Source organism: Pseudorca crassidens, chromosome 6, assembly GCF_039906515.1.
Source record: "Pseudorca crassidens isolate mPseCra1 chromosome 6, mPseCra1.hap1, whole genome shotgun sequence".
Taxonomy (NCBI): domain Eukaryota; kingdom Metazoa; phylum Chordata; class Mammalia; order Artiodactyla; family Delphinidae; genus Pseudorca; species Pseudorca crassidens.
In genome coordinates this window covers 63,877,941-63,904,569 of record NC_090301.1, presented here as the reverse complement: position 1 = coordinate 63,904,569, position 26,629 = coordinate 63,877,941, and the positions used below count along the sequence as shown (strand labels likewise).

General features: G+C 42.0%; 1 protein-coding gene across 5 annotated transcripts in view; it reads right to left on the bottom strand.

Moving 5' to 3' along the window:
- STK39 (serine/threonine kinase 39) overlaps positions 1-26,629 on the bottom strand; it is a 485,881-nt gene that overhangs the window by 8,825 nt on the left and 450,427 nt on the right. For 4 of the 5 annotated variants that reach the window (XM_067741649.1, XM_067741650.1, XM_067741646.1 and 1 more), the window contains one exon: positions 3,651-3,715. The exons of the other annotated variant lie outside the window; for it this stretch is intronic. In XM_067741649.1, the coding sequence (XP_067597750.1) occupies positions 3,651-3,715 (65 nt within the window). The remainder of the gene's footprint in view (positions 1-3,650; positions 3,716-26,629) is intronic. 5 annotated transcript variants of the gene reach the window in all.

Sequence of the window (26,629 nt, the reverse complement as noted above, 5' to 3'; positions counted from 1 at the left end):
AGGCATTCGTAATTTTTTAAAGTGTCTCCACCATTCCTTCAGTGAAACCACTGTGCAGCCAGGTGAAGAACCACAATACTAACTACTACTCTTTCGATAATTTTCAGGCCCCTTACATTCTCCTTTAGAAAGCAAAGGAAGCGCTGAGATTAAAATGATAAACAGCTGAGAGATGAAAGGGCTATAAGCAGTAGCCGCTTAGGAGGAAAAATGCTTCCGAAACACTTTGATCTTTTAGTCTTCAATAAAATAACCAAATTGGATCTCTGTGGTTTTACCAGGATGTTATTAGTGTCCGACAGAAGATTAAGGCAAGGAGCACTTCAAATGAGCTCCGTCAAATGGGTCTCAAACTGGCTGGCAACCGACAGCCACAAAGAAACCCTCTCAGGTTTTAACTAGGGATGCATGGAGAGTTAACTGACAGAAACAGAAGGTCACTCCTGAGTTTGGCTTTATTTAACACCTTTAACTGTCTTTGGGGGGAAAGCCATCAATTTCCATTTACTGAGAATGCCACACATTCCAATCCATTCTCAAGCTATAAGGGGAAAGAAAAACTTGCACGGCTTCTCCTGCAGGTCTCCTGCGCCAGACAGGCCAATATTACTCACTCTGCTTAAGGTACAAAGGAGATCTGGTCTCAACCAGTGTAAGTGTGTCTAGTCATCCAAAAGGTGAATCCACAAACAGAAACCTGTAAAACCATAAGGCTGCAAGGTCCCGCCTGTAAGACTGAATAGTTGTTGAGCACTGGGCCGTGATGCTAGATCAGGGTTGAATTCCCAGCTTCTGCACTGCTTGATCCTGGGCAAGTTAACCTCACAGAGCCTCTGATTCCCAAGACATAAAATGGACCCAATGACATCACCACCTTGGAGGCTCGTGAGGACTAAATTAACTGAGCTGAAGTAGGTAAAACACCTCATGCAATGGCCCGCAAACGGTGGATGCACATGAAATAGCAGTGATTCTTGTTATTTCTGCAGGCAAGGCCAAGGCATTTTGAGAGAAATTTTCCTAAATGAGGTTTGTGTTCTGATATATTTTATTAATTATGATCAAGTCCCTACTACGTGCAGGGAATCCAACAGAAATCCCTGCCTGCCTGGAGCCTCTGAACTTATTAGAGACACAAACAAGATTCTACACAATTTCAATATAATATAACCTTTCGGGGAGAGAATACAGGAGGAGCACCGAGGCCAAGATCGGATGCCAGAAAAAAGCTTGTTGGAGAAGTGAAATTAAGGCAGAAAACTGGAACGTGTCTAGGTGTTGGTGACACAGCGAGCAGGCCTGGAGAAGTTGGGAGAGAAGGGTATTTTAGGGAAGAGTACATACAAAGGGTCAGCTGATGAAAACAGGAGGAGAGAGGACTAGGGGAAGAAGTGAATGGGGGGATAAAGAAAGGTGGAGCAGGACCTAAAAGGAAGTCTGATCGGGGAGGACTTCCTTTAGCCATGATCAGGGTTTGAGTTTCAGAAGAGGACAGTGGAGAGCCAGTCGAGTATTTGGGGCATTTTGGAATTAACGAAGAATTACGCGGGCTAGAGCCCCAGTGTAGTAAACAGAGCTGGAGGCTGGCAAGTTGTAGGCAGGAAGCTCAGTTTGGGAAGATAAGAGGATCCCGCTAGGGGGCTGAGAATGGGGATGAGAAGAACAGACTCAAGAGAGCGAATCCAGGGAACTAGTTTCACAGGGACAGTATAGTTTATCTAGGGACAGTATAGTGGGTGTTTCTACAAAACCTTCAGTACTATGAAAGGCCTGGGGTTGCTACTCCTATTTTATAGGTAGGCGAGTTTAGAGACAATGGGAATAAGCCAGCATAAAAGTTTTAATCTCTTATCTCTAGGTTTACATGTTCAAAATTGGGAAAATGTTCAGGAGGTGGTATGTTGTAACTTCTTTTTTTGCAGTAGAAAAAAACCGAAGAAACATTACTACTGGCTTGAAATGCAGACACAGGGTGTCATCTTTCTCATCCATATATCCTCATATAAGTGAAACATGTTTGTGAAGATGCAGGTGAATTAGAAACATAATAGAGGTGACAGAGGAGCCCCAAGCTAGAAGATGAATTTTTCAGTTTGTTAATTTCTCACTCTTTGTCTGACTAAAATGTTCTTTCATTATCAAAACAAAATGAATTTCTTCAGCTAAATTCTTTCTGTGAAAATCTTTGTGTTTTTCTTTTATCACTCAGCCTGGCCCTCTGAATTTAGCTGAGGAGCAAGACCCAGAAAGTTAATTAGCACCAGGTTAACATTTGCTGTAACGAATCATTTAGCATTTTCTGGCCATGCACATTTTCCATTAAATTTTCACGAGAAATAAAACAGACAGACCATCAACGTATGTTGTGCAAAACAAAGTGTTGGTCATCTAGATCTTAAATTGCTTGCAGCATTCAAGACTGGCCCTTGATAAGAATAATTTATAATTTAAAAAATGAGTCATTTAACATCCTGCTTGCAAAAACCTTCAGGAAAATCGTCACTTGTGACTACTTGGGCTTCTCTCCATTTCTGGCCATGATCACAATCTCTTAGTTTCACAAGGACCTCAGAATGCTCAGTATCTGTATCTCTGGCTACTCTAGTTCTTAAATTTAAAATCTGCTACTGCAGAAAAACTGCTGGAATATCTCCTCTCCACAAGAACCTGTTACTGTGATTTGAAATGTGGAGTTAAAATGTTATGTCATTGCTCACTAGCCTTCAGAGGGCTGTTCTACAATCGCTTCCAATTACTTAAACCATTTCTACAACAATCGGCCTCAATTTTTAAACGTTAGAACCACTTGGCTTTTGCTTCAGGAAAGCTTTAGTAAGAGTGCTGCTTCAAACTCAGTTTAGTTTTGTCTTTATGGTCAAGTTGCCATACAAACTGGAAGCAAAAGGGTACAGACTTCAAGACTTCTCAAATGGCTACTCTTATTAAAGATGTGATGGTAAAAGAACAAGCTATGCTCATGGAAGAGGAACTTTCCAGTCATGATCAGAAACTGTTCCCAAGCCATAAAAAAGAACAAAATAATGCCATTTGCAGCAACGTGGATGGACCTAGAGATTGTCATACTGAGTGATGTAAGTCAGACAGAGAAAGACAAATATCATATGATACCGCTTATATGTGGAATCCAAAAATAAAAAAAGGGTACAAATGAACTTATTTACAAAACAGAGTCACAGATGTAGAAAACAAACTTATGGTTACCAGGGGGGAAAGGGAGGGGAGGGATAAATTGCGAGATTGGGATTGACATATACACACTACTATAAATAAAACAGATAACTGATAAGGACCTACTCTGTAGCACAGGGAACTCTACTCAATAACCTGTAATGACCTATATGGGGAAAGAATTAATAAAAAAGTAGATATATGTATATGTATAACTGATTCACTCTGCTGTATACCTGAAACTAACACAACACTGTAGATCAACTATATTCCAATTAAAAAACAAAACAAAAAACCCCAGAAAATCTTCCCAAATGTTGACCAGGTAAATGACGAATGCAAAAACGGATGCCCACCCCCAAAACCAACAGCAGAATTACAGGACAGGTTAATAATGATATTATTCCTTATTGGCACAGCATGGCGAAATATTTACCTTCGTTCCATAACTTTCCACTTACCAACTTAAATGTCAATGTTTTTAAAGCTTTGGGATCATCTACAATCTTCTGTAAATTAGCAGCCACTGTAAAATACAAACATGGAGAAAAAGTGTCCAAATTATTTCCAATAACTGGATTTTCACATCAATGATTCAGAAAATCTAATGATGCAATAACCTGCAAAATCATCTCTTTCACAGACATTACGAAGTCCATACAAATGACCAAACTACTCTCATAAAGACGTTTTCTACCACAATCTACATCTTCAGCACATCTGAATTAATCACTATACACTGACCCCAAGTTTTCTACAATAAAATGAGAAATTACTTTCTAGTGGAAAGTAGAAATGATAGTAGCCCCCCATTGTTTCCACCACCTGGTTTTTCTCAACACTCATTATTAAGAGATCTGTTAGCCAGGAGAGGGCAGTACAAAACAGAGGAAGGGTATCGCAACGACCCATTTCTCTGGAAATAATAGGTCAGCATTTCGAACTCCTGTCCCTATAAATTCACTCAATTCTCTGCACCCATTTTTATCAAAGCAACAAAATACAGTGGATAACCTCTACGACTCAGGCATGTGTTTTAGTGCTTTCAGGGCACGATGATCTGTCAAAGCAGTGAAGTACCACCTTGAGCAACACAGGAACTGGCTGAACAGGGTCAAGCACTAGAGGCTGTCCGTTTGGAGCTCAACAGTGCAGCTGTGTTTTTAGTACTGGCCAGATTCATCAGAGACCCCATCCTGCTCTCTGTGGCGCCATGACGTATTTGAGGCTCTCACAGAGAAGTCAGCCTTTCTTGCTTTGGGTACTGTTTATGAACAGAATCCTCAACAGGCGATGCCGATGGAAATTTAACACCTTCCTCTTTCCACGACCAAACCTGAACGTCAGGTAAGTACTATTGGTCAAAGAAAGTGAAGTTACTATATTGAAGAAATTAGGAGAGAGGTCCTCTTCATCATTTTTATTTTTCATGAGGAAAACCCCCTGCTGCTTCAGTAATTAGGCGTCTGAAAAGTTATCTGAATATTTTAAGGAAAAAGAAAACCAATTTAGGAGAAAACAGTAAACATATAAATATTTTGAGAAGAGTGTTTCAAGTAGCAAGTTTGTAAGTAGAAAGAAATCTGTGCAAATTTTATTTTTCTCTAAGGTTGACTGAAAACAACCTAGACACAAGAATTTCTCGGCAGATTAGTTTCATTTAATCCATCTGCTGTGGAGGGAAAAAAATTATATATTCAATATAGCCTGTTTCTCTTTTTTTAATTTTTAAAATTTATTTTATTTATTTTATCTTTGGCTGTGTTGGGTCTGTTGCTGCATGGGCTTTTCTCTAGTTGCAGCGAGGGGGGGGCTACTCTTCACTGCAGCGCACGGGCTTCAGTAGTTGTGGCACACGGGCTCAGTAGCTGTGGCACACGGGCTTAGTTGCTCTGCAACAACGTGGGATCTTCCCAGACCAGGGCTCAAACCCGTGTCCCCTGCATTGGCAGGCAGACTCTTAGCCACTGTGCCACCAGGGGAAGCCCTGGCCTGTTCCTCTTCATAAACCACAATTACAAGCACCATTTTATCTTCATCTGTTGCCCTCTTAATACTTCCAATCTTAGTAACAAAGTTTCATTTTTGTTAACACCCGTCTCCCCCACTCATCTTTTTCTCTCCCTCGATTTTGCCCATGCAGCAAACTTACACACATCATGTACAGACTCTGGGCCACCAACCTCAATCTTCTTTTGGCCTCCTCCACAGTTTCCTGAACTTATCTCAGATACTAAAATCATCTAGCAGTCTACACAAGAAACATTGGCTCATGGAGTGAAAAGCTCTGCTGTAAAATCCTGCCCACTAAAGCCAGTACTGATGGTGTCAGGGCATTCTGACTATACGAAAATTGCAGCAACTGAGCAGAGTCACCCTTTTCTTAAAGCATGAAAGTGTTCTAATAGTTCCTTGGATTTGGGCTGATTTCACGAGTGGCCGTAAAGTCTTCACATGAATTTCAGTTCTTTCATTAGAGTCTCCCCATAAATGTGGATGACGTACTGCCTTGTTCTGGTCATCTATTTCCAGTCTGCTCTTTAACGTTCCACCCAAAGCAGAGCTGCGTCCTACACTAATTCACAACCCTCTCTCTGGTGGACACGCATCTGTGGTAGGGCCAATTTCTAAGGAACATGGCTACAAGCAAGTTGTAGCCTGGAGGGCAACAATGACCTGCTGGCATCTTAAACAGTCATCCCAGAAACCATGTCCCCGAACTGTGAACCCTACACCTCGGGGGACATTAGAAATTCAAATTCTGTCTTCAGCTCAAAGCAAAAATAGCAAAACTGGCCACTTACCCGATTACTCATCCCAGGTGCTACGCTTATTTTCAATTTCGTTGATTCTAATTTGTTATAAAGTGCTACAAAATACCTTCATTTAACTGATGTCACATAAAATTCAGGGTGATGCTAACTTCTCTTCTAGTAGCAATGCTCATTAAAAAAGATGGGTGTCACTGTTTCCTCCCTTCTCCTGACTGCACCCCGATTTCTAAATTAAAACGCTCCTTACCCAGAACGTGAGCTGAGAAGGAAGGGCTGGGTAGGGCTGGCTGTTAATTTAGAGCTCCTCAAGTATATGCTTAATGTTTTAAGATACCCTAGTTTCCAAAAATAAATTATGGGGCTTCTGAACCCTGCTTACTCAGTGGCCATCAAGTCATTTCTGATCCCTCCTGGCTTTCCCAAATAAAACTCATTCCCCTTTATTCAACATAGTTTTGGAAGTTCTAGCCACAGCAATCAGAGAAGAAAAATAAAGGGAATCCAAATTGGAAAAGAAGAAGTAAAGCTGTCACTGTTTGCAGATGACATGATACTATACATAGGGAATCCTAAGGATGCTACCAGAAAACTACTAGAGCTAATCAATGAATCTGGTACAGTTGCAGGATACAAAATTAATGCACAGAAATGTCTTGCATTCCTATACACTAATGATGAAAACTCTGAAATTAAGAAAACACTCCCATCTACCACTGCAACAAAAAGAATAAAATATCTAGGAATAAACCTACCTAAAGAGACAAAAGACCTGTATGCAGAAAATTATAAGACACTGATGAAAGAAATTAAAGATGATAAAAATAGATGGAGAGATATACCACGTTCTTGGATTGGAAGAACCGACATTGTGAAAATGTTTCTACTACCCAAAGCAATCTACAGATTCAATGCAGTTCCTATCAAACTACCACTGGCATTTTTTACACCTAAAACAAAAAGTTTCACAATTTGTATGGAAACACAAAAGACCCCAAATAGCCAAAGCAATCTTGAGAATGAAAAATGGAGCTGGAGGAATCAGGCTCCCTGACTTCAGACTATACTACAAAGCTACAGTAATCAAGACAGTATGGTACTGGCACAAAAACAGAAAGATAGATCAATGGAACAGGATAGAAAGCCCAGAGATAAACCCACGCACATATGGTCACCTTATCTTTGATAAAGGAGGCAAGAATATACAGTGGAGAAAAGACAGCCTCTTCAATAAGTGGTGCTGGGAAAACTGGACAGCTCCATGTAAAAGAATGAAATTAGAATACTCCCTAACACCATACACAAAAATAAACTCAAAATGGATTAAAGACCTAAATGTAAGGCCAGACACTATCAAACTCTTAGAGGAAAACATAGGCAGAACACTCTATGACATAAATCACAACAAGATCCTTTTTGACCCACCTCCTAGAGAAATGGAAATAAAAACAAAAATAAACAAATGGGACCTAATGAAACTTCAAAGCTTTTGCACAGCAAAGGAAACCATAAACAAGACCAAAAGACAACCCTCAGAATGGGAGAAAATATTTGCAAATGACGCAACTGACAAAGGATTAATCTCCAAAATTTACAAGCAGCTCACGCAGCTCAATAACAAAAGAACAAACAACCCAATCCAAAAATGGGCAGAAGACCTAAGTAGACATTTCTCCAAAGAAGATATACAGATTGTCAACAAACACATGAAAGATGCTCAACATCATTAATCATTAGAGAAATGCAAATCAAAACTACAATGAGATATCATCTCACACCGGTCAGAATGGTCATCATCAAAAAATCTGTAAACAATAAATGCTGGAGAGGGTGTGGAGAAAAGGGAACCCTCTTGCACTGTTGGTGGGAATGTGAATTGGTACAGCCACTATGGAGAACAGTATGGAGGTTCCTTAAAAAACTACAAATAGAACTACTATGTGACCCAGCAATCCCACTACTGGGCATATACCCTGAGAAAACCATAATTCAAAAAGAGTCATGTACCAAAATGTTCATTGCAGTTCTGTTTACAATAGCAAGGACATGGAAGCAACTTGAGTGTCCATCATCTGATGGATAAAGAAGATGTGGCACATATATACAATGGAATATTACTCAGCCATAAAAAGAAATGAAATTGAGTTATTTGTAGTGAGGTGGATGGACTTGGAGTCTGTCATACAGAGTGAAGTAAGTCAGAAGGAGAAAATCAAATACCGTAAGCTAACACATATATGTGGAATCTAAGAAAAAAAAATGTCATGAAGAGCCTAGGGGTAGGACGGGAATAAAGACACAGACCTACTAGAGCATGGACTTGAGGATATGGGGAGGGGAAAGGGTAAGCTGTGACAAAGCGAGAGAGAGGCATGGACATATATATACACTACCAAACATAAGGTAGATAGCTAGTGGGAAGCAGCCGCATGGCACAGGGAGATCAGCTAGGTGGTTTGTGACCACCTAGAGGGGTGGGATAGGGAGGGTGGGAGGGAGGGAGACGCAAGAGGGAAGAGATATGGGAACATATGTATATGTATAACTGATTCACTTTGTTGTAAAGCAGAAACTAACACACTATTTTAAAGCAATTATACTCCAATAAAGATGTTAAAAAAAACTCATTCCCCTAGTTTCTGATGCAGGCTCTGTGTTATTCCTTGAACTTGTCCCTTCCGTGCTCCACAGCCCACTGTCTTTGCTCTCGGTGCTTTCTCTGTCTCTTGACCACACAGGACACAGGTGACACTCACTAAGGCCCCAGGGATTGTGGCCCTCTTGCCCTACCACTGGGAGTACATGATACCTTTGTGTGAGCCATCTATTTCTTGCTTTTTTTTTTTTTTCGGTACGCAGGCCTCTCACTGTTGTGGCCTCTCCCTTTGCGGAGCACAGGCTCCGGACGCGCAGGCTCAGAGGCCATGGCTCACGGGCCCAGCCGCTCCGCGGCATGTGGGATCCTCCCGGACCGGGGCACGAACCCGTGTCCCCTGCATCGGCAGGCGGACTCTCAACCACTGCGCCACCAGGGAAGCCCTGTTTCTTGCTATTTTTGTGTCCCTGCATCACACTTCAGGCTTGAATCTCTGTCAGGGCTGGAAGTCTCTGTTTGCTCTTTTGGATAACATTTGACCTAATGTACAGTAAGTACTGCCCTTTATGAAGCTGTAATAATATCATTAACAACCACATGGAACAAGATGGTGATGCTCAATACCCTCCTGAATCTAAACAGAGAAGGAAATAAAGAGTCTCCCAGGGGTAAGCTACCAGAGGCCAGGCAGCAGAGGGGACATTTCTCTGGCCAACTAAGTTAGGCATTCTGCAGACACTGTTTTCTCTACAGTCTCCCTGTACTACTCCAATTCTGCACATTTTGACAGTTAGGAAAAGTAACATTTAGATAATGACTATTTACAGTTTGTGTTTGTATTCTGAGTGATCATTCAAAAGATACACTTTTCTCCCTACGTACCAGCGTATTTCACAACAATCTCATATGGTACTGATGTTCTCATGGAGGTGACTGAATTTAATTTGAGCTCTTCTCAGGCAAAAGCTGTGGGGAAAAGCACACCAAATGAACCCCAAGGCTGATGTATTCCCCTAGTAAGAAATTCTAAGGTGAGACAAAAGCGTAGACCTGGGTTACCTGACGACGATAATGTCACAATGTGTTTTACTCAAAGACACACCCTGTAGGTTGCATTGGTGCAGAAAGGCAGCATGAAATTGCGAAAAAAGAGACATGGGTGCCAAAAGAGAATCCAAGCTCTAAGGAGAAAAGGAGAGGCTAGGAGAGTGAGTTTCTTATGGATACGGCTATAACACTAATGCAAAATTAGGGCTAATTAACAATTCAGTTTGGGACAAAATAAAAGAGATTTGCCCTTTTATTTCCCCCTAATCTCTGGCGCTTATCTTCAGGAGATGCAGTGTAGCACAGTGTGCAACAGCCTGAATTCTCCAGCCAGACTGCCTGTGTTCAAATCCTCCTTCTGAGAGCTGTGTGGCCCACGAACTTGGGCAAGTTTCCTTAGCCTCTTCGTGCTTGAAGTTATGCATCTGTAAAATGTGGATATTAATGGTGCCTACCTGATAGCGTTGTTTTGAGGATTAAGTTAGTAACAAAGTTCTTAGAATAGTGTTTGATTTATAGCAAGTACATAATAAACATTAGCTTATTGCCTCTACCCTGGACAACTGTGAATCTTAACCGGTTTCCTTGCTTTCAGTCTAAACTTCTCAAGAGCCCTGTTTCTCACACCTGAGTTACCTGGAGAATTTAAGTCATAAATTGGAACGTGTTGCCTCCTTAGGTAATACTGTTTAACTGTTCCCATCAACTCTGGGATAAAGCTCAAGTTCTTAATGTGGTCCAACAGACCCTCTATGGTCCTACCTCCCTGGTTTACTTTTTGTCATTTCCTACCCCGAATTTCCCCAGGAAGGGTTCTGTAACCCCCATTCTCCTCTACACCTCTACCACTGTGTGCTGAAATTATCTGTTATAGACCTGATTTCCCCACTAAACTCTTTGATAACCCAGGCAAAATCTTACCCACCTCTGCAAAAGGTTTACCTTTGACATATATGTGTGTGTGACATATATCCACATACACAGAAACTGACGATTTCTCACCACCTCCACTGCTACGACACAAGTATAGCCACCATCATCCTGTCGAGATTCGTACAATCACCTATCGTCTCCCTGCTCCCATCGCAGTCCCTCAAGTCTGGCCTCCACCCAGCAGTCCGATGAGCCTTCTAACATATAATAAGACCACGTGACTTCTCTTTTCAAAGCCCCCTGCCAGCGGTGCAGCTCAGACTAAAAACCACAGTCTCTACAATGAGCAAGTCTCCTGGTCCATGTCTGACCTCATCCCTCACCATTCTTTCTGGCTGCCCCTACTCCAGCCACAATAGCCTCTGTGCTGCTCCTTGAGTGTTCAAAGCAGGCTTCCACCGGAGACCCTCTGTACCTGCCATTCCCTCTGCCAGAAACGCTGCTTCTCCATGGCTCTCCCTTCCAAGTTGCTGCTCACATGTCTCTGGCCACCCTATCAACACCCCTCCACAGCTGCACTCTCTACTTCTTTACCCAGAAGTTTTTTCATAGCACTTATCATCACCAGACATGCTATATATTTATGACGTTTTGGATATGGCTTTTCACTTATCCCCGCACGAGGCACATAAGCTTCGATGAGTCCAGGAACTCTGTCTGTTCACTGCTATGTTGCTACTGCCTGCCACATAGTGTCAATATAGAGGGTTCTAAGATTCTAAAAACCCCAGGTTAATATCCTTTTATAGAAGAATTATTCATATCTTAGAAGAAGTTCTACAAATGTGTCTCCTGAAATAATCTAGTTTATTTTCCCAAAGCAAATCAATTAACTCTTGGCTCATCTCAAATGAATACCGAGTATCCTAGGCAACCATGACTTTGAAGACTGGTTGTTAACAGGCACATGAAAAGATGCTCAATCACTAATTATTAGAGAAATGCAAATCAAAACTACAGTGAAGTACCACCTCACAGCAGTCAGAATGGCCATCATCAAAGTCTACAGATAACAAATGCTGGAGAGGGTGTGGAGAAAAGGGAACCTTCCCACACCGTTGGTGGGAATGTAAGCTGGTGTAGCCACTATGGAAAACGGGATGGAGGGTCCTTGAAAAACTAAGAATAGAACTACCAAATGATCCAGCAATCCCACTCCTGGGCACATATCTGGACAAAACTGTAACTCAAAAAGATACATGCACCCCTATGTTCATTGCAGCACTATTCTCAAGAGCCAAGACATGGAAACAAATGTCCATTGACAGATGAATGGATAAAGAAGATATGGTACATATATACAACGGAATACTACTCAGCCATAAAAAAGAACAAAATAATGCCATTTGCAGCAACATGGATGGACCCAGAGATTGTCATACTGAGTGAAGTTGAGTCAGACACAGAAAGACAAATATATGATATCACTTATACGTGAAATCTAAAAAAAAAAAGGTACAAATGAACTTATTTACAAAACAGAAGTAGAGACACGGATGTAGAAAACAAACTTATAGTTACCAGGGGATAAGGGGAGGGAGTGATAAATTGGGAGATTGGGACTGACATACACAAACTACTATATATAAAATAGATAACTAATAAGAACCTGCTGTAGAGCACAGGGAGCTCTACTCAATATTCTATAATGGCCTATATGGGAAAAGAATCTAAAAAGAAAAAGTGGATATATGTATAACTGATTGACTTTGCTATACACCTGAAACTAACACAACATTGTAAATCAACTATACGCCAATGAAAATCTAAAAAAAAGAATGAAATAATGCCATTTGCAGCAACATGGATGGACTTAGAGACTGTCACACTAAGTCAGTCAGAATGAGAAAGACAAATACCATATGATATTACTTATACGTGGAAACTAAAATATGGCGCAAATGAACCTATCTACGAAACAAACAGACTCACAGATATAGAAAACAGACTTGTGGTTGCCAAGGGATGGGGGGTGGAGTGGGAGAGGGATAGACCGGGAGTTTGGGATTAACAGATGCAAACTATTATATATAGAATGGATAAACAACAAGGTCGTACTATATAGCACAGGGAACTATACTCAATATCCTGTGATAAACCGTGATGGAAAAGAATATAAAACGAATGTTTATATATATGTTTAACTGAATCACTTTGCTGTACAGCAAAAATTAACACAAGATTGTAAATCAACTATAATAAAGATTAGCCATCTTTAAAAAAATTGAGATATAATTGACATATAGTACTATATTAGCTTCAGGTGTACAAGGTATTATTTCGATGTATGTATATATTATGAAATCATCGCCACAAGGGGTCTAGTTAACATCCATTATCACATGCTGGGCCCTGGCTGTAGCCACGGTGAGTCCCGTAAGCCCTCTGACAACTGTTTCTCAGTCCACTATAGTCTTGTGTGTCTTGCAGACACCAGCCTTTCAAAGCTAGATGGTCTGGGGGCTCATCTCTCAGGAGCGGGTCTTAAAATCTGGGGTGCCAGGTGTGGGGTTCAAACCCTCTGCTCCTCAGGGAGAAGCTTGGAGTTCAGTCCCCTCCCAATGTGGGTCATGGCAAAATTGTGTCTCCACCCCTTCTACCCATTTCAATGCGGATTTTTCTCATTTGCCTGATATGAAGCAGCCGCTCAGCTAATTTTGGGGTTTCTTTCAGCGGAAATTGTTCCACAGGTGGCTACAGATTCAGTGTGTCTGTGGGGAGGAGGTGAGTTCAGGATCCTCCTGTGTCAACATCTTGAACTGGAACCCAGGATTTATCTTGACCTATTTCTGTCATCTGTTACGTCTAAGCCATCCGCAATTTCCTACAGTTTTGCCATTAATACAGATGTGCAACGGTTTACTTCTTTTCATCTCTGCTACCTCCACCCCATTTCATCTACAAGGAACCACCAAGATTGGCCGTTTTGCATTCATTTTTTCCAGAGAGGAGAGTCTAGGTCACTCTCCAGGTAAACCAGCCAGACTAGCATAGGGGGTCCCCAGACAAAGAAAATCTACAGTGGGTAGTAGAGGATGGACGTGGTGAGTATCACTGTGACCTCAAGACCAGCTGCCACAGTGGGGACTAAAAGTCACACCACTAACCTTCCCTGTTTCAGCTCTCCCCCAGGAAATGAGACCAAGCACTCCTGGAGGAATGATTCCCAGGTGGGTCCACGCAGCGCCAGTGCAGAACAGAGTGAATACTATTTTGTGCTGTCCAGATCTTCTCGTTAGGAATGAGGCAACTGTCCTCCTATCTGCGGGGGTTATTGGTGGCTCATGACCCTCAGCCTCGCCCCTCTTTGGGAATTCCCTTTGCCAAAGAGTACTATCTCACCCCGAGTCTTTGCCCTCTCCCCAAACGCTGCCCGCATCAGTGACTGCCCACGACAGCAGAAAAGGCCCTGGTGCCTCGAGGCAGGACAATCGCAAGAGTCAGCTCAGATCCAAAGCTCCTCATGGGATTAGCGGAGGCTTTGGCTGTGGTTGAATCCTAGTTTTAATTCCTCCATCTGCAAAATTCTACTTCCTTTACGCCCTCACAGATGTCAATCATGAAAGCACTCCTCGAAAAACCACCTGCATGTAAACCTATGCCTCTGAGTCTTTTCCCTGGGAAACCTTAAGACTCCACGCACGGACAGACATGGTAAGATCACCTTAGAAGGCGTTTTCATTAACGAAATTTTAAGACAGTACAAACGATAAATAAAATGTTCAAGGAAAGGGGGGAAATCAGTGTGTCATACGACATTTTTCTTTGCATTTAGCTCAGAATCAGGATCCTGGATGATGAGAAAAAGCAGTAGTTGGAAGAGATTTTAGGAATGTTACAGGTACTATAAGCAAGCAACCTTTGAGGTCAAAATTTTGAACAGAGCTGAGTATTAGTGTTACTTACATATAGCAGGAAGGGATTACAGGATATAAAAGAAACAGAAATACCCTTGCCGTCCTCCTTAAGGTTTGGGCAAATTCCAGCTTGTTACTATTATCTTGGCGTAATGGGAAAGTCTGAAACAGTATGGAATAGCTCAAGTGGCTGGTATTCAATGTGTCCTCTAAAATATAATAATAAAATTGGCATTTTTATCCTGAATTTCCTTTACTGTGCCTAAGGTAGAGTTTTCTGAACTGGACAACAGCATGGTAATGAAAGTGTCCAATAAGCATTGTTATTATTGTTCATTTTGAAAGCAATGAAATGGTACCATCAATGAAACTGCAGCCTCATTCAGCTGGTGGAGGTCACGTGCCAGTACGTTTATAGTTAACCGTGAAGAACAGCTAAACTTTACAGTCGTGCTTGCCAAGAATACCCAGCATTCATCTGAGATGAAGGTAAGAATTAATTTATTTGCTTTGGAAAAGAAAAGAGGATTATTGCTTAGGAGACACAGTTGTTGGGAAGTGCTTTAGTTCTTCCCAAAATAGGAAGAATTCGATAGGTGTCTTAACCTGGGGCTTTTAGTCGTGGACCCCTTTAAACTGTAGGCAAAATTTTGTGACTACATTACTGGAGAAAGGGTGTTTACCTTTTACCAGATTCTTATGGGGTCATGTCCTTTAATAACCTTAATAATCACTGTTCCAAATGCTTACTACCATCTTTTCTTACACTAACGCAGGCAGCTTGGAGGTGGGGCCTTTTGTTTCTCTTTATAACAGCCTTGCTGAAGTGTAACTGACATACAATAAACTGCACATATTTAAAGAGTACAACGTGGTAAGTTTTGACACATGTATACGCCAGTAAAACTATCACCACAAGCAGGATAACGAACATGTTCGTCACACTCCAAAACTTCCTCAGACCCTTTATGATTCTCCCCACCTTCCCCTCTTTTGATTCTCTCCAGGAAACCACTATTCTGTTTTCTGTCACGGTAAACGCGCTGTTTGCATTTTCTAAAATTTCATTCCAGTGGAGTCTTAGAGTATGTACTCATTTTGTTATGAAATAATCATCATTATTTTGAAATCCGTCCATGTTGCAGCGGTATCAAAAGTTCTTTCCTTTTTATTGCTAAGAAGTATTCCATTGTATGAGTATATGGAAGTTTGTTTATGCATTCACTTCTTGATGAACATTAGGACTGTTTCCAGGGTTTGCTGTTACAAATAAAGCCGTCATCAACATTCAAATACAAGTCTTTGTAGAGACATACTTTCTCCTTTCACTTGGGCAGACACCTAGGAGTAGAAAGGCTAAATCACATGGTAGATATATGTTTAACTTTTAAAGCGGTTGCCAAAATGTTGCGGAAGGTGATTGTGCCACTTCTGTATTCCCACCAGCAGATGAGAGATCCAATTTCTTACACACTTGTCAACACTTAGTATGATCGGTCATTTTAATTTTAGCCATTCTAATTAATGTGTAGTGAAATCTCACTGTAGTTTTAAATTGTACATATTTAGTGAAGTTGTGTTACAGCCACTTTCTGACAATGAAAGTATTTAGGAGTTCCACAAATACAAGTGTGGCTTTTCCGGGTTAAGTCGAAGGAAGGCTTTTTCTAAAAAGAATCAAAAGCCTTTGTTGAGGAACCATAGGCATTTCTTCATCTGAGAGGTAAGATATGCAGAGTGTCTATCAGATCTTCTTCTAGATCATCCAGTAAATGAATAAAAAGCATTTATACAGGTATCAGAGCGCAGGCAGTACCAGCCCACGTCTTGGAAAATCTAGAGCTTCCTGTACAGTGCAGAAACCTCAGCCCTCTTCCACTAGGGATTTTTTTTTAATGTGTAGGTCGTTAAGTCTGAGTTGAATTAAAGGAAAGAAGGAAATGATCATACCATGGAAGGCAGAAGACACAGGAAATTCATCCAACTTTGATTTCTAGAGGCATCAAGAAAAGCCTTTCCAGGTCTACAGCAAAAAGGTTTTACTGAATTATCTAGATGTCTGGATTCCAAGAGAAGAGTCTTACACCCAGGAGCACATTCTGGAAATATTAACAAGACTACGTGTGTATAAAGCACGAAGGCAAAACATACTCTGGGATTCTGATGACAATCTCACAGCCACCGTGGAGGGAAGACTTGTAACACAGCAAGTATTAACTAAGGACAAACTAAGACAAAAGGGCGACTGCTCTCCAATGTGTGTAAGACTAAAAACAATTTGTGTCTCCCTCAGTGCCTATAATCCCTTGATTAAAAACAAAAACACTTACAGAAATAAGTCTGTACAACCTAAGTCTGTGTATGTCTTTAAGCTGTCTTTACAACCTTGTAAAATCATACACATTTTAGAAAAATTCTCATCAGCCAGAGGAAATAGGCCAAAGGGAAATAAAACACTTAACTTCATAGGACTTTTTCTCATTGTCACTCTTGCTTTTACCTTAATCTGTTTTAGAAAGAGTTTTTCCAATAATCATATATTAATAAGGCGCACATAGCTTGAGATTTAACCCAGTAGCTTCTGAACTGGGAAAAGCTTTGGAAAAGTTAAAATTAATGAGACAGTAAACACACTGATAGGAGGAATGCTACTTAAATTATGGGCCAATGCAGCCAACTGAGGCAGAGCCATCTGGCATGAGCACAAACAGCGGTGAGATCTGAAGGACTCTGAGCCTGGAACGTGGTGGCAGCCTTCCAAAGACAAACATTCCTCACCCATGTGGCCCGCCCACGCAGAGGAGGAGAGAGCGGCCTTCTGTTTACATCACCTGGCACTGCTCCAGAGACGGACACCTCTTTTGTCTTCACTTCTTGAGGTTTTTTTCTTTACTTGTGGTATGTTCCAAAGCATTTAACGTAAGGGTTTAGTAGCCAGTGAAAGGTACAGAGCAAGGTTGAATAATTTTCTTCTTTAATAATAAGAAATCAAAGCAATTCATGGGTTGACTGGGTCTTCACTCTAGGTTAGGCCATAGCCTAAAAAATAAAGGACACGGTCGCCCTACTTATTACAAGGGAGCTAGACTGAGGCTCCCTGAAAGCAGACACCGTCAAATCACCTGTAGATCTCCAGTCAGTACCCGGCACTGGGCCTAGTGCCCAGCAGGCACTAAACGAATGAACAAAGGAAAGATTGGAAAGTGCCTGGTTGCCATGATTAGAAAGTATTTTTTCAGAAGCTGATTTTCCCCCCACAAAGATGAAGAAGATAAGCAGAGCTGATCAGGATGAAGTTATAAAAGCTTGTTGTATCAGACCTTCCCCCTTCCACTGTACATGACCATCTCATCCCACAGAAGTCACCTCTTCGACCTTATTAGGTGCTTAACAAACTCTTCCCTCTCCCCAAGTGGCAAAGGCCAAGGAGGCATGGAGAGAGAGAGACAAGGTCTGTTTAGCTCACTGTTGTACACCCAATACCCAGCACAGGGTCTACCTCAAAGAAGGTGCACATAACTAATGATGGGATGAATGAAAATAAACTAGTGGCGTAATTTTTTTCAAAGATAACATGTTAACTCTTCTAGGAATCTGCAATTAAATCTGAGCCTTGATTTCTCATTATGGATAGGACAGATTTCACAGTAAGGAAATGTTAGGTAATCAGAAATGAGTGGAGATGGAATTATTCTCCTTTATTGTGGAAGGAAGGGGTAAAGCCTCTGTGTTCCCGAAATTTCACCAAACCTATAAGGAGTTCAGGCATTCAAGTGTACCTTTTTTTTTTGCGGTACGCGGGCCTCTCACTGTTGTGGCCTCTCCCGTTGCAGAGCACAGGCTCCGGATGCGCAGGCTCAGTGGCCATGGCTCACGGGCCCAGCCGCTCCGCGGCATGTGGGATCCTCCCGGACCGGGGCACGAACCCGTGTCCCCTGCAACGGCAGGCGGACTCTCAACCACTGCGCCACCAGGGAAGCCCTCAAGTGTACCTTCTGATGATAGTACACTGAACTTGAGACATCGCCGTCCCTGCCTCCTAAATTAGGTCTCCCAGATGCTGGAGGCTGGGTATGACAGCTCACACTTATCCCACCTTCTAATTATGCTAGATATGTAGCCTAACGCCCAGAGGTCTCCTCTCCCTGAACCATAATACGCGACTTGGACTATGTTCTCCTACTTTCCTGCGCCTGCTCCCATCCCAACTTGAAAGCTCAGAGCCTTCTGGACTCTAATTTCTGCTGTTTTCAACCCTCCAGAGTCTCGAGGGGGGAGGGGGGAGCAGTAGTACTAACTCAAAGATCCTTCAGATGTATATTTCATCATCAGAAAGTAGCTCACGAGGAGACAGGCTATTGAGAACTCAGCTCCTCTGTGTTGTAGGGCAAAGGCTGCGGGGGGAGGGCACGGAGTGTGAGAAGCTGGGGATGAGAACATTCAAGTTACTGCCTATTAAAATCCGAGACTTTTTAAAAGCAGGTGTGTGTTCCAGCCTGTATACCATAAGCACTGCTAGTAAACTCATTCTTACAAAAGTGTGTGCCCCAAGCTGGTGTTCCTGCTAGATTTGGGGGAGGTACAGACTAGAGTAATGCAGACCTTGCCTTGCTTAGTGTATGGGCAGATTCATAAAGGAATGGCTACATGAGTGCTGCTGGCCGGGGAGGAATACAGAGCAAGGATGGCACAGAGGCCAACTGCCTGGAGAGTTCTGGGCAGGATTCTAGGAAGAGGTGATACTTGAAAGAAGAGGAGGAGTTTGCCAGGTGACCGGGAGCATTCCAGGCAGAGGAAGAGCACGTGAGAGGCGGGAGGGAGCACAGCAAGGCTGAGCGCCGAACTGCAGTGGTCCAGTGCCCCGGAGGGAGCCTGGGCTGAGGGACGAGGGGAGACACAGGTGAGGAGCTGGCAGGGGCCAGTCGTCTACGCCTGGTCCACCAAGGAGTGTGGACTTCATCTTGTAGGAACAAGGTTTTAAACATGACACCAGGTAATAACGATGTTAACTGTACTCACTCATTATTTATGAAAGTCTGGAGAAATACAAACTTTGCGTTTGGCTTTGTAAAAGGAAAAATATTTTAACAGGCATGTGATACACGCTGATTAGAACTGAAAATATCATTAAATATGTCAACTTTTTAATGCATTTTTAAATGAAAAGCTTTATACATGTACAGCAGTGTTCACATTTACTGCTCATGGAAACTGATGTTCTCACATAGACTGCGAAAGAGGTTCATAAATAAAGTACACTGTCTGGGTTAAGAGAAATTGAAGTGGGCATTAAAATACCCGACTTTAGTACTGTCACGCAGGCAGCTCTGCCTCATATATTCTAAGATGCCTGTGTGCAAGGGATGTGGGTTTTAACGCAACTAATCTTACGTAGAGGAGCTTTTTTCCTCCAGACGATTCATTAATTGAGAAATCACCGTATCTCGCTATGTTAGTTGCCCTAATTGGACAGATAAGAAACCCCCTATGAGGGAATTCATTTTTCTTTCCTGATATTGTTCTCTTACCACCAGGGTAATGGAGAAGTAAGAGCTATCATTATAAACAGATAAAAAATAAACAGGAGTGGGAAAAGAAATCTTCGGTGGAAGAAGTTCGGAATTTTTTGTTTGTACATTTGTTTGTTTTACCGCAATACTGTATGAATAAAGGTGTCAGTGGAAAAGCAGCTTACAGCGTGTCCTGATGTGAGAAGGGGCATCCAGGCCTTTCTTCTTCAGGCAGGATTGCTGTACATCATTCAAGACTGGGAGGAAGTTGTTTATCCTACATCTGAGATTGACTACCATCAGAAGGACGTTCTGATCCTTCTTCATTACCCATTTTCATAGCACACCAGTTACAACTTTATGACATGGTAGTGCATCCTTTTTTGTTTTTCAACATCTTTATTAGAGCATAATTGCTTTACAATGGTGTGTTAGTTTCTGCTGTATAACAAAGTGAATCAGTTATATGTATACAGATATCCCCATATCCCCTCCCCCTTGAGCTTCCCTCCCATGGTAGCGCATCTTAATGAAACCAGCAGCCTTACTGAATTCTTGGTGGATAAATGACATTAATTTAGGGGGAACAGTGGCTGTCTAAATAGTAACACATAGCCTCAAGGACTCCACAAGTGCATTACTATTATCAATAATAAATATTAAATTGCATGCTTTGGGGTATCAAGACATTTGTTCAGCACCTACTATAATCCCTAAGAAGGTACTTTTAAAAAGAAAATATCGTAAAAATCCAACAGCTTCAAAACAACCTTATATTGAAAATTGTTATAATGGGCCTGAACTTCTGTCTTATTCATTAAATAAAATGCAGTATTTGGGGGAAGAAAGAAAATACAGAGTATGCCAGACACTTAAATCACAGAGTCCATAATCACAGCCTTTCTAAATCTTTAAACCACTAATATTTCTCTAGACTGGAATTCACCAGTTATAATGTGCACAGCCAGCACTGCCTGCTTGCACAATACACTGATCTATGAGACATTCCAACCCTGTTTGGGGTGGAGAAAGCAGAGATAATCTTAAATGTATGCTTCAGGAACATTGCTTTTAATGCCAACCCCAGTCGAGATAATTATCAAAAAGATACATTTTGTTGCTGTTATCAGAAATTATTTGAAAGAATGCCAGGGGAAGTAAGACAGCCCGCAGGAAGGATGTGCTGGGTCTCTAAGGACTGAAGGGGGACTAAATCATTCTTATGCTTAAAAACAGCAACCCAAAGCAATCTGGGAAACAACGACGGAAGTTTTTGCTTCAGTCCTTGCAATGATATTGGAACTTCTGAAGGAGAAGATTATCAACCTTTCAGAGATGTTATACATTTATAAAGGGGTCAGCTGTCACAAGTTCCTTGCACGTACATGAAACATAATAAAACGAACTGAATTTCAGATTTCCATCCTGTCCCCAATAAAGAGAGAAGAGATCAACTTGCTGTCTTTCAACCTTAGATACCTGAGCACAACAAATGGATTTAGGTTTTTACGACAGATAGCAGGTAAAAAATAAGCCGAAGAGATATCACATTGATTTGGGGAACAAAAACTGGAGGGAGACGAACAAAACACTTTTGGCAAGGGAACAGACAAGAAAGGAACACCGTGAGGTCATGAAGCGCAGGTAGCTTACTATCCATATAAATAAGGCTTCCGATTGTCTTTGCGTTTGTCAGAGGACGCGAGCGGGGGCTCACGCTGAGTGCCGTAAGGAGACCGAGGACTCAGAGGAGTCACAGGCAGTCAAAATACAGAAGAGGAGCCAGAAAAGAGATGCTGACTTGGGGATGATCATCAATAATGCACTAAGGAATAAAAAATCAGAAGAATGTTTGGCAGCAGTGAAAACAGCAAACAAGACTGTGGACTGTGTGTGCAGCCTCGGAGAACAGGTCTGTGCTACTTATTCCGGGGCTGTTTAAGGCAGCAAGATCTCATTCACTCTGGGCAGGCCTGGCTTTTCCTACCCACTGGAAGAAATCGAATGAAATGCTGCAAGATGCAATGAAAGTCGATTCCAGGTTCAAAAGACCGGGGTTGGGGGCGGGGGGGGGGGGGGGAAGGGGGGCACGGCGGGCACGGGGCCGCAAGCAAAGACAATGCAGTTCCCAGCCTCACTGTAGTTTTACTACAAGCCCTCTGTTCCCTTTCCCTTCCCCGGGCTTATCATAATCCTATACTTTTAGGACGTGAAGAAGAGGGTTAATAGACTTAGATTAGCCAACTGTGAGAAGAGAAAGGTCGTACAGACTGCAGCCTTTGTAAACTCTGTGATAACATCACTCTTCATAGAAATTTCTACGGCAGCAGAGCATGCATGAGAAAAATATGACATGCTAATCCTGAGGCAAAAGGTAAATAATATTTCTCTTTCTTACTGGTGTATTTTGTTCATGACTGTCCAGTCATTTAGTAGAACAGACCATTAAGGAGATGATCACTGAACTTCTAATCAGGTCCTGGGAAAGGCACGGCAGAGGTAACCCCAGCTGGCTGAGATCCTGATGTTTTCACAATCAAAGAGCATTCTGCAACTAAACCACCCAGGGAATACTGAAACCTCCAAATAACGCCCAGTTAATCATGACTTCCTGTGTTCCTTTTAATGAGATTTTAATTTCACTGATTGCTAGCGACCACTGGTTGAACGAGCCCCAGAGCTGGTTTTGACTTTGAGGAATTCTGCAAACTGGAATAATGAAGTGGTTCTATTTCTAAACTATTATTAATGATAACATGTTTACTGAGATTTAACATGCTCTATATGTAACAACTTGTAACCCTCGCAGGCGCCTGCCCTATGAGGATGGAACTAGCATTTGCCCCGTTTTACAGAGGACACTGAGAGAGAAAGCACTGCGTGCCCAAGGTCACGCAGCTACGGAGGGTATGGGGGGAGGACCTGAACTCCAGCAATATGGCTCTCCAGAGCTCGTGTACACAGCCACAGTGCGCGCTGCCTCTCAGATAGCTACCTCCTTAAAACATACAGTTACTGTGTGAAGATACTTAAAACCTGGGATTTAAGAAGCACTATTGGTGCCCTTCACGTATGGATCCTCTCCCCTACATCAAAGAGCAGGCGCCAGTGAAGCTTCCAACTCATCGAAAAGCCAATTTTGCTACTGCAAAGCAATCACGAGGCTCCTATGAAGATCCCCTTGGGGATCCAAATAGTGAACCAAGAGAAGCAGCAAAGCAAAACACACATCGCAAAGCCCTCTGTGCCCTCCAGCTTGACTGTTCTAGAAAGAATTGGGGCTAATACTTCCCAACAGAACATACCATCATCTTTTTGATCTTAGTGTCTTTCAGCCAAAAATTTTCAGATGCCTCAACACTGAAAACACTCGACAGCTGGTCCCAGTTAAAGCAGTAGAAAAGTAAGCTTTGAGGATTATTTTGTTATTGATGTTTCTATGTCTTTTTTCCTGCTTTAAGAAAAACAAAACAAAACTTTTTCCTTAGATGAAGGCTTCATCTTGTCAATGTAAGGGGGAAAAAAGTGTTGCCTGAATAGAAGATGGTAACAGAGTCGATTTAGTTTACATTAAATGACAATCTTTAGAAATTCACACATAAAATTCGTGAGAGATGAGTGTGTTTAAAACCACCTAAAAAAAACTGTGGTATTTGTATATATTGAGAAAAATGCCTCTAGCAGGCAGAGGGGGTGAGGAGATAGGCAGCTTCACTGCTTGCTTATGCTCTGTGTGAGGGCAGCCACACTGATAAATAGGGTGCAATTAACAACCTATGGCTTTCACCTAGAGCAGCACTGAAGACCTCACCATCCTCAGACCAGAGTGTTCAACACCCAAAGACCCAGGGTGAGAAGTACTCCCAGCTGTTACTTTTCTTCCTCAACACTGACATCCCTTAGTTAATACGGCTGAGACTAGGCTAGGGCAGGGCTGAGGATGTGACCAATGGTCCATCACTCATTAGCTGCTTCAGGGCTTTGAACCCACTCCCAGTCATCGTAAGGAGCCACCATATGGACGGATCATCCTCTAAGCAATAAAGCCAGTCATTCTCCAAAACAAGGAATAAGAAAAACTGTGGTGAACGCAGGATCATGCGTGTAGTTTTGAAAGTCCAGTGCTTGGTAATAACATCAGGGAACTGACCCTTACAGCGAACTGTCAGGTAAATTGTCTTCACTAAATAGCCATCCTCTGGTGGAATTCCCTTGCTACCCAATACATTCCTGTCCATCGTCCCTAAAGAACCAGCAGCAACTGGTTCAGGGAATTTGTCTGCTTTTTATGCAAGAACAAGTAAAACAAAATCAGGATGCTAAACATTCAACCAATGCTGGAAGAGAGGGGGGGTAAATTCGACACCTAAGAGGTCCTTGGCAAGGATGGCCAGGCAGCAAGTGGGTAGTGGAGTGACTGGGACTGAGTTGAAGGTTTGGACTCCAAAGTGCAGAATGGCTATTCAAGAAACTTCAAAAGGATATTGTTTGTAAGTTTTCATCCCTATTTATATATCCAGAAACAGGTATTTTTTTCTAGAAGAGCAAAAATGAAATAGTCACCTGGTCCCATTAAATGTTATTTCCATCATAGACATTAGGGACAGGGACTTTTTTAAATTGCAGGAAACTCTGAACTAAAAAAAGAAAACACATCAATCACCCATTAGAAGCATAACTAAGTAAACAGAGTGTTAGGCAACAGGAAAAGCATGATCCAAGTTGCCCACGCCGATGCATAAGAGAACTTATTTTTAAATGTAGTGATGGTAGATTAAATAATTTCTAGCTGCTATTAGAATAGAATTGAACGTGAGATATAATACCAAGTCTAACTGAAAAGAAGCAATAGGTTGAAACCTTAAGAACAAATTAGAAACATGGTCAAACACCAACTAAACGGTTATTAGAAACTAAACTAAAAAAAAAAAAAGACAAAACCTCATCCAACATATATTTCAATAAGGTAAGAATGCAGCTAATGACAAAGTAAAGGAGGACAATTATATCTCTTCACCAATGCACCTTATCCAAGATGCAGCTGCCTGGGATTACAAGAGAGAAGCAGAAAAGACTGCAGGGCCCTGGCATTTGATATGCAGGCTCTCATAAGACAAATGAGGCGCCCTGTTCACAACCAAATGACATTGTGGCAAGATTATACAAGGGATTTATTTCTGGCTGGCTGGAGGTCAGTCAAATATATATGTTTTCCATTTCCCAAAAGTTGATCTGCCATAGGCCCACAGTGCGCTGTTCGAACATACATTCAATCCTTACTGTAGCAGAGTCCGAAATTTGGCAGTGTTCTAGATGAGATACGGGCATGAGGCTTTTAATGAGAAATGGTGAGATAAAAATGATGAATTCATTCTTGCCTGGGTAATGTAGTAAAAAATGATTGCCTTCCAGCTTCTGGTTTCCGAGACATAAAGCTCCAGGATGCCCATCCGGCTTAGCCCATGAATCTGAACAGTACAAATGCAGACCCCAATTTCGGCTGCTGACACATGCCGGCAATTTGACTGAGACCAAAACAACCCAACAGCAAAGAAGAACCTCATACATTTTTATAGCATGTACACGGGTATGTCTTCAGTGAACTCCATCATTCATTCATCCAAGAAATTAACAAATATTTACTGGTATCTACTAAGCACTCAATATTATTTTATTCTTCTAGTGTTCTAAGGTACACCTGTCAAGAAAGCAGAAGAAAACCCTGTGTGCATGGAGCTGGGGCCAGTAATGAGTGTACTTTCTCAGCAGAGCCACTGAACGCCCAGCATTTTCCAGAAACTACCTTTTTTACCAGGCATTACTAGCCACAGTGCCCAAACAGAGTCCCAAGTGGCAGAAACCTAGGAACCTGGACTAGGAGGGGATGCCATAGTGAAATAATGGAGAGGAACTAGCTTCAGTTGTAAGGACCACCCAGATTACCTAGATGGGTAAAGTAACAAGCACTTACTATCTGGGATTACTGAGTGGATGTTATAAACACTTTCAAAACTTGCTGGTCTGCACAATCCTATTAATCATAAAAGTGTTATAAATCACTACTGGGAGAACATAAGAGTTTCCTTCAACTTACACACTTCTCCAGTGATGGAACTTCCCATGACAAACATCTAAATCAGACTAGAAAAACGAAGCCAAGAACAGAGCATTACTCTAAGTTGTGTGCCTGGTCTGAGACTATCATTAGCGTTGGAATATTCAGCTCCTGGTTAGGAAGTGGGAGAATGGTGACCTGAGAAATGACAGTCTGCCTAAAAATAATCTAAAGGGATGTGAGTTAGAGTTTCAGTACGAGTTTGTCTGATGGGGGTGGGAGAGGTCTTGGAGGTAGTTCAAAACTATAATCCTCAAGAGCAATCAGGGGATGTTAGGATGACACTGTAATCGACTTTGAACAAGAACACCATGTGTTGCTGCTGCCGCCTGATTACCGAGTCACAGGAGTACGGCGTGTAAGTTCACGCTGCAGTTTTACATGTCAGATGGGGAGCACATACTGATTGAGCTCTATCAATAAAGAATTAATGAATGAGCAGGGAATCTGTATAGGAGACAGAATCCCAGGAGGGGTGACCCCACAGTGGGGGTTCTTACAGGGGGTGCTCCTGCAGGCACTGGCTGCGACCGACCGAGGGCCTGGCCCCCTGAGAAGTCTGTGTAAATCCTCGTGATTACAGATGGCTCCTCCTCCCTTACGGGAAATGG